This window comes from Bombina bombina, chromosome 9 (genome assembly GCF_027579735.1).
Source record: "Bombina bombina isolate aBomBom1 chromosome 9, aBomBom1.pri, whole genome shotgun sequence".
Classification (NCBI taxonomy): domain Eukaryota; kingdom Metazoa; phylum Chordata; class Amphibia; order Anura; family Bombinatoridae; genus Bombina; species Bombina bombina.
This window is the reverse complement of record NC_069507.1, coordinates 200,143,275-200,161,333: the sequence shown is the minus strand read 5'-3', so window position 1 is coordinate 200,161,333 and position 18,059 is coordinate 200,143,275. Positions and strand designations below refer to the sequence as shown.

General features: G+C 39.5%; 1 protein-coding gene across 1 annotated transcript; it reads left to right on the top strand.

Annotated features, from left to right (window-relative positions):
• Positions 1-592: 592 nt before the first annotated feature.
• PGAM1 (phosphoglycerate mutase 1) lies at positions 593-13,582 on the top strand. The gene is made up of 4 exons (XM_053691739.1): positions 593-804; positions 11,097-11,371; positions 11,624-11,804; positions 12,501-13,582. The coding sequence occupies exons 1-4, from the start codon at positions 666-668 to the stop codon at positions 12,668-12,670; spliced, it is 765 nt and encodes a 254-aa protein (XP_053547714.1). The 5' UTR covers positions 593-665; the 3' UTR covers positions 12,671-13,582.
• The last annotated feature ends 4,477 nt before the right edge of the window (positions 13,583-18,059 follow it).

Sequence of the window (18,059 nt, the reverse complement as noted above, 5' to 3'; positions counted from 1 at the left end):
GCAGTCATTATATTTCTGATTATCTCTACAGCTGAATAAATGGCGGTTATTTTGTTTCACAAAACAGGCAACCATCTGTTGACTCAGTGAGGTTACTATGGGAACCACTGATTATGCTTTGCAATTAATTTGACCATGTGCCGTCGTGCCTACTAATTGAAGTGCAAGATCTTTCCATACGTTCATAAATATGCTTTATAATCAATAGATGTATTAATTTGAAAGAACTCTCGAGAAATGGTCTTGTGATGAAAACTAAACATATTCTAGTTTCCAGGTGCCAACATTCGCGGGATCAAACGTAATAAATATTGTGTTAATGTAAATCATTTTGTCGTACATAATAGCACACAATGATATTACACAACGGAACTATGAGTAAATCCCTCACATAATTTGTAAGTGAAAGGGTTAATGTTACTCATGTTGCCAGGAGCAAATATGAATGCAAAACGCTTTCTTGTATACATTTACAATCCCAATTATTATAGTCCCACAATGCGCATGCTCTGTGCTGATTGCTAAACACTTTGAAACGCTGTGGTAAGGTTAGCTCCTCCCACTTTGTCATTGCCTGGGTAGGTGTAAGGCACTTTAATAAGCGCATGCGCGATTCCTGCGGTTTCTCTATTCCGCAGTCTGACACAGTTACTGTCTGAGAAGTCATGGCAGCCTACAAGATCGTACTTATTCGCCATGGGGAGAGCACCTGGAACCAGGAAAACAGATTCTGTGGCTGGTTTGACGCGGACCTCAGCGCTACCGGGCAGCATGAGGCTGAACGGGGAGCACAGGCACTGAAAGGTATCATCCCGTTTGGCAATGGGTGTCACCGTGCAGGGTACCAGTGTGCGCTATGTGCTAATAGTTTATGGCTTCTGCGGCCGTCTCCACCTGTATATGGAGTGATGCACTATAGTCTAAATCTAAAATAAAGATATGTGAGATATATATACCGTGTATGAGTGTATGTGTGTGTATGTGTATGTATATATATATATATATATATATATATATATAATGTGTGTGTGTTATGATGCTCTATTACACGTTGCTAATCTTGGAAAGTCGATAGCTTTCTTTTCTATCAGAAAACGTCCGCATCATGGACCTTCTCTTGTCTGTGCTTCCTAATAGATGTTGGGAATAGAAGAAATGCCTTTGCCTAAAACCAGGGTTTTTTTCTTTTCTTCTAGAAGGTAGCCACATGGGACACTTTATTTCACTGAAAGATTTCTTGATCCTTTTTTTTTTTTTCCCTGTTACCTTACAGATATGTGTATATGTATGTATGTCTGTCATCTCTTTGGTCTACTCACCCCCCCCCCCCCTCCCCAAAAAAATAAATAAAAACAAAAGTTATGGGCAGTTGGGTCACATTTTATCATGGAGGAGGATCAAACTCATCATTTCTTTATATACTTTACATGCATAAATTAAATAAGTCGCCCCCACTTCAAAGTCCTGACCCAATCCAGCTTCAATAATTTTAATAGGAAAGACTGATAAGCTATGTCTGCTTCCATTTACATGCATCTAAATGATTGCAAAAGACCAATGTAGTAGTGTCCATATACTCTCTGCATATTAAACTGTACCAGCATTATTCCATTAAATATGTCCAATATTTTATAGGTAGAATGTTCTCCACCACCATTTTATTGCAGACATTGGGTACCTCTGATCATCAAACATCTACAAAGATGGTGTGTGTCTGCGTCAGTGACTCTCATGACTCATCAACCTCAGACATGTTAGAATTTCTATGTATGTAAAATTCAAAGCTTTATTTCAAGCATTGTAGACCTATGGATTCACAGCTGTAGTGAGGCCAACCAGTGCACCTTATCTGGTCTAATACTACAAAAAATATATAGGGATATTGTCTGGAGCTTGTGGCTGTGTGCAAATCCTTTGTAATACAATGGTTGGATGATATCTTAATGCTTTACTGTAACATTATTCCCCTACCTCTCTCCATTTGCAAATATGCCCACACATGAGTTATCCTTGCATCAGATAACCAAGGATGAGTGTTTGCTCCTCCCCTTAACTTTCTGTTACCCCTGGGAAAGATAAGTAGAATTTTTTTTTTCTCAGTTTTTATAATTTACAAGAATGTCATTTTATTTCTTGTAATACAATTTATTTATTTTTGTTTTTTTCTCTTATGTTTTCTTCAAAAACAGTGATGGCTAAAGTTGGCACCCCTGTTGTTTCAGAACTACATTTACTATGATGCTCAACTAGACTGCAGAGTGCCTAAGCATCATGGGAAATGTAATTACAAATCATTAGGGGTGCCAAGGTTATCCTTTACTGTTCTAGAATGTTTGTCACTGGCAACAGAAAAAAAATGCAACAAAGGGATGGAGTAAAGGGGGCCCTGTCTTCTTCCTCCTGCACCACATGGAGGGCCAAATAGGGTGTACTTAAAGGGATAGTAAAGTCACAATTAAACTTACATGATTCAGATAGAGCATGTCATTTTAAGACTCTTTTTTTTTTTTAAATTCACTTCTATTTTCAAATGTGCTTTGTTCTTTTAGTATCCCTTCTTGAAAAAGAATACACCCATCCTACACTAGTGGGAGCTGCTGCTAATTGGTGCCTGCACACATTTGTGTTGTGATTGGCTGACTAAATGTGTTCATCTTGCTGCCAGAAGTGCAATGCTATTCCTTCAGCAAAGGATAACAAGAGAACAAAGCAAATTTGATTATGGAAGTAAAATGGAAAGTTGTTTAAAATTGTATGTTCTGTCCAAATCGTGAAATAAAATTTTGGGGTTTCCTATCCAATAGTAGTGTTCATGAGCACACAATGATCTAGTGTAAAAATATGCAAAAATCATTATTTTAGATTAGGTTATAAAAACATATTTGAAATGTAAGACCCAGATACAAATTTTTGGTAATTTGGGAGATGTTATAGTCAGGAGCAGAAACTAGCATTAGAAATCCATATTGCAAAGATTAAAAAAAAATTCAATTACCAGTAGTGATGTTGCGAAACTAAAATTTTCAGTTCGCGAAAGGAGAGCGCGACCTTCCGCAAATGTTCGCGAACGGGCGAACCGCCATAGACTTCAATAGGCAGGCAAATTTTAAAACCCACAGGGACTCTTTCTAGCCACAATAGTGATGGAAAAGTTGTTTCAAGGGGACTAACACCTGGACTGTGGCATGCCGGAGGGGGATCCATGGCAAAACTCCCATGGAAAATTACATAGTTGATGCAGAGTCTGGTTTTAATCCATAAAGGGCATAAATCACCTAACATTCCTAAATTGTTTGGAATAACGTGCTTTAAAACATCAGGTATGGGGGAGGAGCCAACTATCGCAGAGACAGGACGCATATTCTTATAGCTCCTGATATATCTCATAACTTTAAAGACTTTAATACTTGTTTTCCCATCTTGAACCTTATTTTGGAGACCTACAAAGTGATCTGGCTTTGTATTCCCCTTAGGGAACTTTGTAATGCTCGAGGCTTTCCTTTTTTTTTTTTTTTTGGTAACCCATGCTTTCCAACTTTCACGAACTTAAGGTGTGGGTATGAAAAATATGGCCGTGGTTTTGTTGAAGCAGATAATGGACTTACTACAACACCATAACGATGTTCTTTTAGATGCCGTGGATGAGGCTTTTACCTCTCACTAGTCATGCTGCCTCTCCATTTGCCCTAAATGCCTACAAGAAGGATTGTGACATCACAGGCGGCACAACGGATCCCCAGCAGCCGCCATCTTTGACACAGAGTTTGGAACATACTCAGTGCGACACAGCGCAGACTGCGAGGATCAATATCCTGGGCACCGGTTGGGGCTTGAAGATGGGAGCCGATTATCACGACGCAGGAGCAACAAGACAGACCGACACACTTCAACGCACTGAAGAGGAGGCAGGGACGCAGGGACCGCGCTCGACTCCTGACTACCAGCTCTTTTACCAGAGCTCCTCCAAGTTTCGCAGGCTGCCCCTGGATGATAACCTCAGGCTGGATAAACCTAAAACCTATGAGGTACAACTGTGCTGGATCCGTCAGAACTCAGCTACTGCAGTAGCAGGGCAGTTTTTTTTTTGGGACCTGTAAAACAAGCTCAATATGTTTCCCATGGCCTCAGGAGAGGAATCGGATAATGCAGCAATAGCCTTTATGCCCATTCAGGAAGGACCCTATGCGGACACTAGCTCTTTTTACAGGACATGAGTGGGTTCAACTAAGTGTTTGCTATCACATCTTCTTATATTAAGGAACTTATAATGGGAGAACTCTAACCTTAAAATGTGCTATATTTCTTAAATTGGGTGAAATGTCTCCTTTTTTTTTTTTTTTTACTTAAAGTTTAGTTTTTTAGTTTGCTCAAATAGTATAATTACACAGCTTCTAAGGTACATACTAGTATTATTATTGTATTTTATAAATGTATTTAGCTGAGCTGTATAAGAAAAACATATCCAGGTTTATTTGATGCACATTGGAAAGGAATGTATTTTATAGAGGGCCTACACTGAGCTGTTCGGTTGGAATATATCTGCAAGCTCAATGGATGCATAGTGGGTGCTCTATTGGAGTCTGCTCTGTACATTATTATAGGTTCCCCAATCGTTGTTACTAAAGTATTGATTAATAAGTCAACTAATATATTAAGGGGTGGTAGTATTAAAGCGGTAGCCTTTTGTGATATTCTGATGAACTAAGAAACTGCCTTGAGCCCATTTAATAATCAATCTATACATATGTTAATCACATCAGATTCTAAACTTTTGCTACAGGGCATAGGGCCCATGCTTCTGTGGCAATTTAGCATTTATCTCAATACCTACATACTAATGCTCCGTCTTGCAGACTACATGCCTGAGGCTAAATGCCGACTAGTTTATGTCCAGTTGTGTTATATCTATACTCTGAGGCTTTTTATTATATGTATTCCCTCCACTACTGGCTTTATATCCAACCCTACTAGTCTAACTACAGCCAGAATGAACTTGCTGGAATCAGGGCAGTCCCTTATAGTTGTGCGCACCCAGAGATCATCTTTACGCTTTTACGTGACCAACAACTTAAGCGGCACTACTAGCTTAATTCAGGCTGGACCTGCTTTGGCACCTCAATATACAGTCCCTCTGCCTATACCATAAAAATGGAGGTGTATAGACCCCTATCCTTTGTACCGCATTAAAGTCTTTGAGTTCCATATACTAAGTAGTCTCAGCTTGCATTCTGTGTTATTATAGATTGTTTACCTTGAGTCAGGATGTAGCAGCTTATTTTACATTTTATAGACCTGTCCAACCCGCTGATATACCTTGTTCATTGATATTGTTATCGTATTGTAGTTGTTTTGCATCTCACAATCTGTTGCTATACCCGCAACTTTATTGGTATCTGCGGCCTGCTCTGTGATATATACCCGATGCAGGTTTGACCTTTTCCTGTAGATGATATCTTCCATAGTTACTTACAACCTCCTCCCCTCCCTTCATAATATACCTCCTAGCTTAGGAGGGTTAAATGTGCGGCTTCTCTCGCCTATGCCGCTTCTGCAACTCTCACTACTGCCTACAAATTGAGTTAAATTGTCTTTAATAACAGTTAAAAGGGATTAAATCTAGTCATGTTTGCATGTTTTTCTCCTTTTATAATCCCCAAGAGTTTGTTATACCTAGTATAAAACATTATAAAAATGAGGTTTGTCATTTGAGATCCACAAGTGGTCTCCTTAGTGTGAAATACCCTTTTACTTGTATACATCTTTTTCTCTGTTGGTGGCCCATGAGTGGCCTATTGCGTCACTTAGAAGGTTTCGAAGTAATTGGCATTATGTATATAATGTTCACATGGTACACATCCTATTAGCTTTGTGCTCTTTATCCCTTAGTCTTAATGTTCACACTGTTTGTACAATTGATATCTTGACTCATGTGAATTTACTTTTACAATGTTGTATGCCTTTTAATGAACCTTGAATAAAAAAATAAAAAAACAATGCATTTATGTTAAAAAAATAAAAAAAATCAGGTATGATGTTGTATCGATCAGGTAGTGTAAGGGTTACGCCTGCTTCACAGTGACAGACCAAACTCCCCGTTTAACGCACCACAAACAGTCCATTTGCACAACCGCAAACTCCCCATTTGCACAAGGTTGGACATGAGCTCTGCAATGACGGCATTCTGGTGGTGGCAACAGCATGCATTGATTGGCGTGCTGTCTGGCTGACCCCGGGTGCCGATGCATGCTGTCTGACTGTGCCACTAGCTCCTTGCGACGACCTCCCCCTGCTTCCAACTCGTCTCCTCTTCTCTATATCCCCATCTGAACTTTCCCCCTGTTCTTCTTCTCTTCTAGCAGGCACCCACATGACATTCACGGACGCATCGTCATCATCAACCACTTCACTTGTATCTGACAACTCGGCAAAGGAAACAGCAGCGGGTACAACATCATCACACCGTACGTCCATGTGTGTAATGCTGCCTGACTGAGACATATCCCTGTTATCTACATCCTCTGGCAAGAATGGTTGCGCATCACTCATTTCTTCCAACTGATGTGTAAATAACTCCTCTGACAGATCAAGTGAAGCGGCTGGGGTGCTAGTGTTGGTGGTGGCGGCAGGCGGGTGAGTGGTAACTTGAGAGGTGCCCAAAGCTAAGCTGGAGGAGGATGGTGCGTCAAGGTTCCGAGCGGAAGCTGTAGAAGATTGGGTGTCCTGTGTTAGCCAGTCAACTATGTCCTCAGAACTTTTCGAGTTCAGGGTACGTGGCCTCTGAACACTGGGCATTATTCTAGGGCCAAAGGGAATCACAGCACCACGGGGTGGCCTGCCTCTGCCTGTCATTTTTTTTTCGATTAGTAGTTCTATGCGTGCAAGCTACTGTGTCAACAGATATGAGTGGCACTGTGCACTGGCAGAGTAGACGCTGTAGGCCTAACTCACACGCTTGCAGACAACTAACTGCTATTCAGTCTATTACAGTCAAATTTGGTTTTTTGTGTTTTTTTAAATGTACACTACTGTTACACCAGATATGAGTTGCACTGGTGTGACACTGTGCCCTGGCAGGCCCTGAAACGCACACGTGTGAAGGAAACTGACTATTATTTCACAGTCAAATTTTTTTTTTTTTTTTATTAAACCCCTTAATGACCAAGGACGTACGCCATACGTCCTCAGAAAAAATACAGTTAATGCCTGAGGACATACGGCGTACGCTGTACGTATGTCCAGCTGCTTTCCGGTTATTGCAGGATGCCTCGATATCGAGGCATCCTGCAATAACAAATTTTACCACTCTGTGGCCCTCTCTGCACCGGGCATCGATGGCCGCATTCGTTGGTGGGTTGGAGCTGAAGTGGGTGGGCGGCCGGCCATCGATGCGGTCCTTGTCAGAGAGGGGGGCGTGATTGCCAGGGGCGCGTGCACGGGAGGGGGCGGGCGCATGCACGGGGAGGGAGTGGGTGGGAACGCTACACTACAGAAAAAAATGTTTTTATAAGTGGGAGAAAGGGTGCAAAATATTTAGTACTTGGAAATCTAAGTGATCTGGGAGCGGCGCGTATATGTGTGTATATGTGTATATGTTTGTGTGTGTGTGTGTGTATGTATATACAGGTATACCCCACTCATACAGCGGGTTAGGGACCGGAGCCCCGCTGTAAAGTGAAAACCGCCTTAAAGTGAAACAAGTCAGTTTTAGCTTTCTTTTCAATGTTTAAAATCTTGAAAACATGTTTGAACTAACTTATATTATGGGTGCAATAGTGCTGCATTTAGTTTAACACTAGCACAGCAAGTATTCAATTAGTATTTAATAAATACTGTACCTGTAAAATAGTGGCAATTACTGTAGTACAATTTTCCAGACTATACCACTGAGACAAAGATTGCACTGTAATGCTGTAAACAGAGTTAACTGCGCATAACAAAATGGTGCCATTCACTTTTCTCACAATCTCACGATGATTACAGCACTGTTTCAAAATCCTTGGAGGTTGAACTTCAGCTCCACAAAGCGCTGTATTAGTGAATCGCTGTAAAGTGAGGTATGTATGTATGTGTGTGTGTATGTATCCCTGCTCTGCAGTGCGAGCAGAACAGAGCGTGGCTGGGGGCGTGGCCAAGCGGCCCGTGAAAGGCTGTGCAGTGAGAGCTCAAAAAAGGGGAGAGAGGGGGTAGGGAAAAGGTGAGAGAGAGATCAAGAGGAGCGCAAAAGAGGGGGGCAGGGAGAGAGCGCAAGGGTTGGGACTGCTGTACCCTGCAAAAAATGGCCTGTGTGAACGGGCTGTAGGACTAGTGTGTGTATCCCTTCACTGCTGGGCATAATTCATGTGTTGTGCGCAGTTGCATTTAGTGGCCTTCTAACTACCAAAAAGCAAAGCCATATATGTCTGCTATTTCTGAAAAAGGGGATCCCAGAGAAGCATTTACAACAATTTGTGCTATAATTGCACAAAATGTTTGCAAATGATTTCAGTGAGAAACCTAAAATTTGGAAAAATTTTAACTTTTTTTTTTTTATTATTTGATTGCATTTGGCGGTGAAATGGTGGCATGAAATATACCAAGATGGGCCTAGATCAATACTTTGGGTTGTCTACTACACTAAAGCTAAAATTACCCCAAAAAGCTCCCTAATTAACCCCTTCACTGCTGGACATAATACACGTGTGGTGCGCAGTGGCATTTAGCGGCCTTCTAATTATCAAAAAGGAACGTCAAAGCCATATGTCTGCTATTTCTGAACAAAGGGGATCCCAGAGAAAAATGTACAACCATTTATGCCATAATTGCACAAGCCATTTGTAAATTTCAGTGAGAAACCTAAAGTTTGTGAAAAAGTGAACAATTTTTTTTATTTGGTAGTGAAATGGTGGCATGACATATACCAAAATGGGCCTAGATCAATACTTTGGGATGTCTTCTAAAAAATATATATATATATATATATATATACATGTCAATGGCTATTCAGGGATTTGGAAATAGCAAAGTGCTACTTGTATTTATGGCCCTATAACTTGCAAAAAAAGCAAAGAACATGTAAACATTGGGTATTTCTAAACTCAGGACAAAATTTAGAAACTATTTAGCATGGGTGTTTTTTGGTGGTTGTAGATGAGTAACAGATTTTGGGGGTCAAAGTTAGAAAAAGTGTGGGGTTTTTTTTTTTTTTTCCCCTCATATTTTATAAAACAAATTTTATAGTAAATTATAGGATATGATGAAAATAATGGTGTCTTTAGAAAGTCCATTTAATGGCGAGAAAAACGGTTTATGTGTGGGTACAGTAAACGAGTCAGAGGAAAATTACAGCTAAACACAAACGCTGCAGAAATTTAAAAATAGCCCTGGTCCCAAACGGACAGAAAATGGAAAAGTGCTGTGGTCATTAAGGGGTTAATGTACACTACTGTTAAACCAGATATGAGTTGCACTGGTGTGACACTGTGCCCTGGCAGTCCCTGAAACGCACACAAGTGAAGGAAACTGACTATTTCACAGTCAAAAAAGTGTTGTGTTTTTTTAAATGTACACTGTTACACCAGATATGAGTGGTGGCACTGGGCAAGTGGGCACCGTATACGCTGTGAGCCTGACACACACACGCTGGCAGGCAACTGCAATTAGATTACACAGGCGAAAAAAGAAAAAAGACTGATGTTCTAGCCCTAAAAAGGGCTTTTTGGGGTGCTGTCCTTACAGCAGAGATCAGATGAGTCCTTCAGGACTGTAGTGGACACTGAAACACTAGCCTATCTATCAATTTCCCTATTAAATCATCAGCAGCTACACTGTCCCTCCTCTCACTAACAATGCAGCTTCCGAATGAATCTAAAATGGATGCTGTCCAGGAGGTGGGAGGGTCTGGGAGGGAGGGTCTGCTGCTGATTGGCTGGAATGTGTCTGCTGACTGTGAGGTACAGGGTCAAAGTTTACTCAATGATGACGAATAGGGAGCGGACCGCACATCGCATATGTTCGCCCTTTGCAGCGAACACTAACATGCTATGTTCGCCGGGAATTATTCGCCGGCGAACTATTCGCGACGTCACTAATTACCAGCATTTTTGTATTTAGTTACATGTTTTCATTTTTTAGGGGCAGTGATCTCTGGTCTAAACATATCTTGGTACATTGGTGAAGGTTGTGGCATGTAATGGTGCCAAATTCCTTTTGTTTGATGTCCACTTCCTTTTTAATGCTAATGACATATGGGGGGGGGGGGGGATATTTTGTTACATAATGTTTTTGTGGCTACAAGCAATATCATATCCTGAATTGATATTTAGTCTTTACTTGCATATCTGCAAAATAGCTGTAATCATTTAGGCAAGGAACACTAGTTTCTATATTGTCAAACTTGATTTTACCTGCAGAAGCTTTACAAATACACAGTAAAAAGACCATGCATTAACGCTTAACTATTTTGAAATGAGCAGTAGAATGGCGGCAACTTGTGGCTTTTTTTTTTTTTTTTTTTTTGAGCTGGATTTATTTTTGTGAAAGTTTTACACTAAGATGTTTAAGTCCAGATCTTAGTGTGTAACTTTCACTTGAATAAATCCAGCTCAGAACAGAGACGAATGACACGAGCATCCTCTGCATTCGGACCCTAACAAAGGATCTGAATGCACATGCCTGTGTAATATTGCATATGCTTGGTAGGAGCTGAAGCCTCAAATTGTGCATATAGACTGTACATTTACAAGAAGTATATTGGAATGATATATTTTTATTTAAATTAATATTGCACTCTATCTGAAACCTGAATTTTTAAAAAAAAAATAATTAATGGTCCTGTAAAAGGGCCACAATACAATAGAGCTGCATAATCAACTAATACAATATAGAAAACACTAAAGCCATTGCTTAATATTGCAAATGAGAAGTAGAATGTTTGGCAAATTTAAAAGTTAATAACATTTTCTATTCCCCTGTATTGTGTCGCAGCACAGGAAAATTGTGGATTGTGTTGTCATTTTGTCTTTAGTGTCCCTTTAAAATAAAAACACCATTTATGCTTTCTTATCGTTCCACTACTTTTTGTATAACTTTTTTATTTTACTTTTCACTTTGTTTTTCAGAGGCGGGATACGAGTTTGACATTTGCTATACATCTGTGCTTAAGCGGGCAATTCGTACCTTATGGATCGCACTGCAAGGTATTGACCAGATGTGGCTTCCAGTTGTAAGAACATGGCGTCTAAATGAACGTCACTATGGTGGACTAACTGGTCTCAACAAAGCAGAGACTGCTGCTAAACATGGAGAAGAGCAGGTGAAGATTTGGAGGCGGTCATTTGATATTCCTCCACCAACCATGGATCAAGATCACTCATATTATACCATTATTAGTAAGGTAAGCTTAATTGCACCACTGTTTCCTAAACTATATGAAATAAAATGCATCGAGTCACCCTGGTGCCTGCTATTAGTTGACCTTATTTATAAAATGTGTATGTAATTGAATAAGTGGGTGATGCTTGGAAATATACGACTAATCAAGGTGAAGACTAGTTACTCGTCATGGGTACTCAATCCTTATTGACTTTAAAGTTCTGTTTTTGTAGCAAACTGTGGCCTGGCTGAGCTTTCTTGTCACACTTTGCAGGACCGTCGATATGCAGACTTGACAGAGGACCAACTTCCAAGCTGTGAAAGTCTGAAGGATACCATTGCTAGAGCTTTGCCATTCTGGAATGAAGAGATTGTCCCACAGATCAAGGAGGGGAAAAGAGTGTTGATTGCTGCTCACGGCAATAGCCTTAGAGGGATTGTCAAGCACCTTGAAGGTATGTCTGCTGCCCTGTTGGTTAACTTTATGGGTGTAATCTATTTTAATTGCCATAGATTAGTTAAGCATCTTAAACTAAATCCGAATAGTCTCCTTCACCATGTATTACATTTCAGTTGACTGCACTTAGGCATGTAACTTTGCTTTAAAGTAAATTACTTGACTGTTTTTACAGATAGAATGTGGGATCATATGCTGAGCTAAGCACTTCACTCTGTTTAAATTAATCTTTAGTTGGATACCAAGAGAAAAATAAACATGTTTAGACCACCAATTTTCAAACCTGTCATCAGGCCAGATTTTCAGGATTACCTTGGGTAGGAGCAGGTAAAATAACAGTTTACTATTCAGCTGATTATTTCACCTGTGCTAATTCAGATATCCTCAATCTGGCCTTTTAGGGAGGGCTGGTTTGAAAACCAGTGGTTTAGACTTTTCTAAGATATGATCTCATTAACAGATTATTCAATCTTTAGCAAATCTAATGTTTTAAAACTGATCCTTTCTGTGCCTAAAGGAACATGTCAACACTTTTTGTATGCATAACCCCCCCCCCCCCCCCCTGCATAACTTCCACAAACTCTTAATACTGAAATTTTATATATAACTTGAAGTGATTGCTTTTTTTGTTTGTTTTTAAAACTAAAGGTTTTGACTTTTATAACAACCTTATTTAAATCTTTTTCTCGTGTAGGCATGTCAGAGGAAGCCATCATGGAGCTAAACTTACCAACTGGCATCCCTATTGTTTATGAGCTGGACAAGAATCTTAAACCAATTAAGCCTATGCAGTTCTTGGGCGATGAAGAGACTGTACGGAAAGCAATGGAAGCTGTAGCGGCTCAAGGCAAAGCCAAGAAATAGGTCATTTCTCATGACGCTGAAGCCGCCATCCTTTAGTTTTCTTTCCCCAAACACTTCACAGCTAGGGATTCTGACACCGCTGCATGTGAGGGCAGCTTGTAAAGTGTTTGCTAGGTTAACACCTTCTTTACTAGAGTGGTCAACAAGTTTTAATTTTAACTGTAAACAACTTCTGTGTTTAGGTTTAATTTTGTCACAGCCAGTGTCACTCTTTACACAAACTAGATCTGATGGGTTTTTTTATGCCCCTTAGATGAAACTCATCAGTGACCAGGCACTTTTTATTTACGGTTGGTAAAAGGCATTTCAATTTTGAACAAATATTCATTTGCAGTTTCCTCTATTTACATAATACTGTAGATTTATTTATGTTTTTGCACAGAAAATGCACTTATTTTTTTCTGTTAATAGCACTTATTGTATTCTGTTACTAATTTGTTGCAATCTTCTCATTTCTCTTACCTTTATCTAGTTGCTTGGCAGTGTAGCTTACGAATACAATTGGGTAACTTACAAGGCACAAGCAAATTTACATGGCTGTTATTTAACACATGAAAAGTACATTCCAAAATATAGGTTCCAAATATAGAATTGGTACTAAGCTCTTAGCCGTCCTGAGCTTAAGCCTGGTATGATACGGTCTCAGTCAGTGCACCTTATCTGTATTGAGTTTTCTCCAGTTTCCAAAATCCTAGTTGATCCATTCTAGTCACGGTTTCCCTAAAACATAAAATCAGACTATTGTGAGGGCATTGTCCTTTTTTTACGCTTTGTGTGTCTCTGCTGCTGTGGAGATTGTATTGGTGCTCTGTACCTACAAAGAGCAAATTAGTTATTGCACTTGTTCAGCTTTCTATCCCTAGTAGAGATGTCCATATTTAAATCATTTCAATAAATTGATGTGCAATTGTCTGTTTTGTGTATATTAATTCAAGGGATTTAAAGAGAACATGCCATTTTAAGAATTAAACAATCACATCTACCTTGTAAAATTGGATCTAATCCACTTTTTGGGTTAATTTTAATGTCTGCTAAAACAAATGTATAAAGTGCAATGTGTGTGTAAATCAAGAAAGTGTGCCTCGCAAGCACTTGTACCGGTTTTACACTATTGGACTTGCCTATCGGCCACTAAACTATTTCACCGTTAATTAGGGATGGGCATTCGGATGCAGAAGAAAGTGACAGCTCATGGTGTTTGGCTCTTTTCGGAGCCGGATTTCTTCTTGTGAAACACATGACAATCTGATTTTCACAGACTAGTGTGTTGCACTTAACGAGAAGAAATTTGAAAAGAGCCGAACGCAAGACTTGGCTGATAGGTTAATGGCTTTGAATTACAAAGTGTTTATCGACCACAATGTACCCTGTATGTTAGTGGTCAGTAAGGGTTTTCCTGCCTATAACAGAGCGGGTCTCGCCTCCAGCGGTAAGACAATTTATTTAGCCTCCCTCCAGGAGGCAAAGCTGGGCTATTGAAAAAACATAAGCCCCGTAGAAAGTACAGCGCTGTACCCTGTAAGGGGTTAAGTATAAAATAGTGGAGTACAGTAATCAGAAATGGTAGAGGGCTCTGCTCATGAGTCTCTGATCTGTAAACCACCTTTATATAAGATGATCAACAGGACAGATTGACTTGCAGTCAGGGATCAGAAGCCAGAGACATCTTCATGTTGGTAAATGGCATGTTTTAAAATCAGGTCTGGAATCTAATATATTTTAGATAGACTTTAATTGATCACCTCTAATGAAGATGCGCTGTAACTTTTTTTTAATCTAGTTGTGACGTTCTAATACACTGTGTTCCAACCACCCACTTCAAAACTTTTTTTTTGGTGAGCTAATAGTATGAACAGTTCTCCAATTGGCACTCTAGTTTCAAACAATGTCATACAGCTAGAGCACTGGTTTTCCCCAATGGGCCAGGTTTTCAGGATTATCTTGGCTGAGAGCAGGTATAATCATGTTTAATAATCAGCTGATTATTTAACCTGTGCTCCAGTTCAGATAGCCTCAAAACGTGGCCCATCAGGGAGGTCTGAGGACAGGTTAGAAAACCAGTGAGCTAGTGCAACGATTTGAGAACAGTTTAAACCGTTGGCTCACAAATTAGTTTTGAAGTGGGCTGCTAGAGCACAGGGTATTAGAATGGCACTTGGCACAACCTTCAATAGGAGAAGCACAGGTAAGATTGGAAAAATCAAACTATTCGATATGCATGGAAAATGCTAGAAACATACCAAAAAATTCTACATGCAGAAAGAAACTACTCTGATGTGTTAAGGGGACACTATACCCAAACATTTTATTTCATGATTAAGGTAGAGAATATAATTTTAAACAACATTCTAATTTACGTCTATTACCTAATTTGCTTTATTCTTCAGATATACTTTAATTAAGAAATACCAATGCCCACAGTGACCCAATCACAGGAGGCATCTATGTGCAGCTACTAAGCATATCTAGATATGCTTTTCAGCAAAGAATATCAAGAGTATGAAGCAAAATAGATAATAGAAGTAAATTAGAAAGTTGTTTATAATTGCATGCTCTTTCTAAATCATGAAAGAGAATTTTTGGGTTTCATGTCCCTTTAAGGCTCTTGCCTTTAGTATGTGATTTAACTTCATTAACACAGTTATATATATGATTAATTCACAAGTAATGTTACTGGAGGAGGAACTCCTCCAGCTTATAAATTAAGGCAGTGCAGTAAGAAAACCATATAAGGTTATACAATTGACAAGAATGATAAATACTAGATCACACCTAAATGTCTGGAAATAAACCAGAACTGACAAAATGATCCTCAGTACACATGCTAATATAATAACTTGTTATGACGTATATTTCTTGGTTCCTCATATAGTAAATTACATGTTTGATCTATCATATAATCCACTAATAATAATTTTCCCGAGGGAAACATGTTTAATAAACATTTCCTGACCAAGGGGATATATTGAGTATGTGGGATATGGCCCCAGAGGGGAGAAAAATAAAAATGATTAAAATGTATACATAAATTGGGGGCATTCAACACCATACATTTATAATCGCTGCTTCAAAATTAAATCCAAGTGGAATTCTAGTTTTTAAAAAATCCAAAACACGCCTCTATGTGAGAGAAGGGCAACCAGCTCCCCACCTCTAATGGGTTGTCATTAACCAACCAAAATTACCCACTTGGCTGTCATGTTGCATGATAAAATGGGCTGTCAAAGCCAAGCTTGGATTATTGGTGGAAACATCATTAAGGTGTTCCCTAATGCACACCCTCGCCTCTCTTGAGGTCATACCCACATACTGTAAGTCAGTGTTTTTCAACCAGTGTGCCGTGAGAGATCCTCAGGTGTGCCACGGCAGACTGACAACAGTGTGACATATTTTTTAAACTTTGCTTGTTTTTTACTCCCAGTGCAGGGGTAGTTTGTAGGAGGTATGGCATAACAGCACAATACATACAGTGTGTATATATGCTGTATTAGGCTACAATGTGTGATTTTTTTTAAATTTTGGGATGGTGGTGTGCCACAGGATTTTTTAATGTAAAAAAGTGTGCCACGGCAAAAAAAGGTTAAAAATCACTGCTGTAAGTTACATTCTTGGCAATTGACTAGAAAAATTACATAGCTAGATATTCAGTTAGTGCAATTGTCAAGATCATACACTTTTTGAGTAACCTTCGATTGGAACAGCATAGTAACCAATGTTTTGAAGTGGGGTATTAGAATGGCACGGCTAGATTAAAAAGTAAATTAGAGTGCATCCTCATTAGAAAGTGATCAATTTAAAGTGATGGTTAATCCTAGTGTTTTTGAAACATTAGGATTCACCATCAATAAAAATAGGACTTTCTCATCACTTTATAAAAAAGGTGTGCTAAACTTAACCTTTCTGTGCCACGGCCGACTCACTAAACGCAGCACTGTTCTGTATGCTAGCACAGCTATTTGTTTACAGGTGGAACGGTCCGCTCAGAGCGCTGGGCCTCGGGTGGCTGGAGCCCCTGAATTTACCAAGGATGCTGTGGCACAGAAAGGCTTGGTGAAGAGGTGACAAGAAAAGATTAAGATGGGTAGAACACACTAGACAGAGGAAGATTGGGGGGGGGAGAAAATGTTAAGGACAGCTAATTCTAAATTTGAGGTGTTCAAATCACAAAGAACATTTGTGAGTTGCAGACCAAATTAAAAGATGCTGGTGGAGTGCTTGACGCCATCTGTCAACCATGGTGGAGGCAGTCTGATGGTCTGGGGGTGCTTTGGTGGTGGTAAAGTGTGAGATTTATACAGGGTAAAGGGAAGAAGGAAGACTATCACTTCATGTTGTACGCCCTGCCATACCCTGTGGACAGTGCTTGATTGGTGCCCATTTCCTCCTAAAACAGGACAATGACCCAAAGCACAGCTCCAAACTATGCAAGAACTATTTAGGGAAGAAGCAGTCAGCTGATATTCTGTCTTTTAAAGGACATTCCAGACAAAATTGGAATCCACATTGGTGCATTTCAGTTTTGAATAGAAGCATTTTTGTAATATACATGTATTCGCAAAAATGCTTCTAATAAAAGTTATAGCCATTTCAAAAGTGTATTCAAGTATGGACCGTGCACAAGCATTATAAACACAGCACTTGCTCAGCGAGTCTAAGGTGCTTGTACCATCTGGTAATGACTCGGTTTGTTAATTACTTACATGATACAAGCCCCACTGGTGCTCTCAGCAGCTGCAGTATTTAAAATGCTGGTGCACTGAGAATATCTAGCTTTGCTTCATATGCATAGAACAATGCTAACATGAAAACAGTGGTAACTTTTACTAGAAGCATTTTTGGCAATACATGTATATTGCAAATATGTTTCTATTCAAAGATGTAATTCATCTATCTGCATTTAAATTTTGTCTAGAATGTCCCTTTAATGGAGTGGCCAGCACAGTCGCCAGATTTCAAACCTATTGAGCTGTTGTGGGAGTAGCTTGACCATATTGTACATAAGAAGTGCCCACCAATCCAACTTTTGGGAGGTGCTTCCGGAAGCATGGGGTGAAATTTCTTGAGATTACCTCAACAAATTAACAACTAGAATGGCCGAGGTCTGCAAGGCTGTAATTGCTGCACATGGAGGATTCTTTGCCGAAAGCAAAGTTTAAAGGAGACAATTATTATTTCACTTAAAATTCATTATTTCTAACCTTGTCAATGACTATTTCCTACTCAAACTCGTTTAATTTATGTTTTCATGGAAAATAAGGAAATTTCTAAGTGACCCCAAACTTTTGAACGCCAATGTATGCGTAGTAAAACAACTTTGCAATATACCTTCATTATTTTGCACCCTTCTTATGTCATTTATTTCTGAAATGTTATTGTTTAGGCTAAGGAA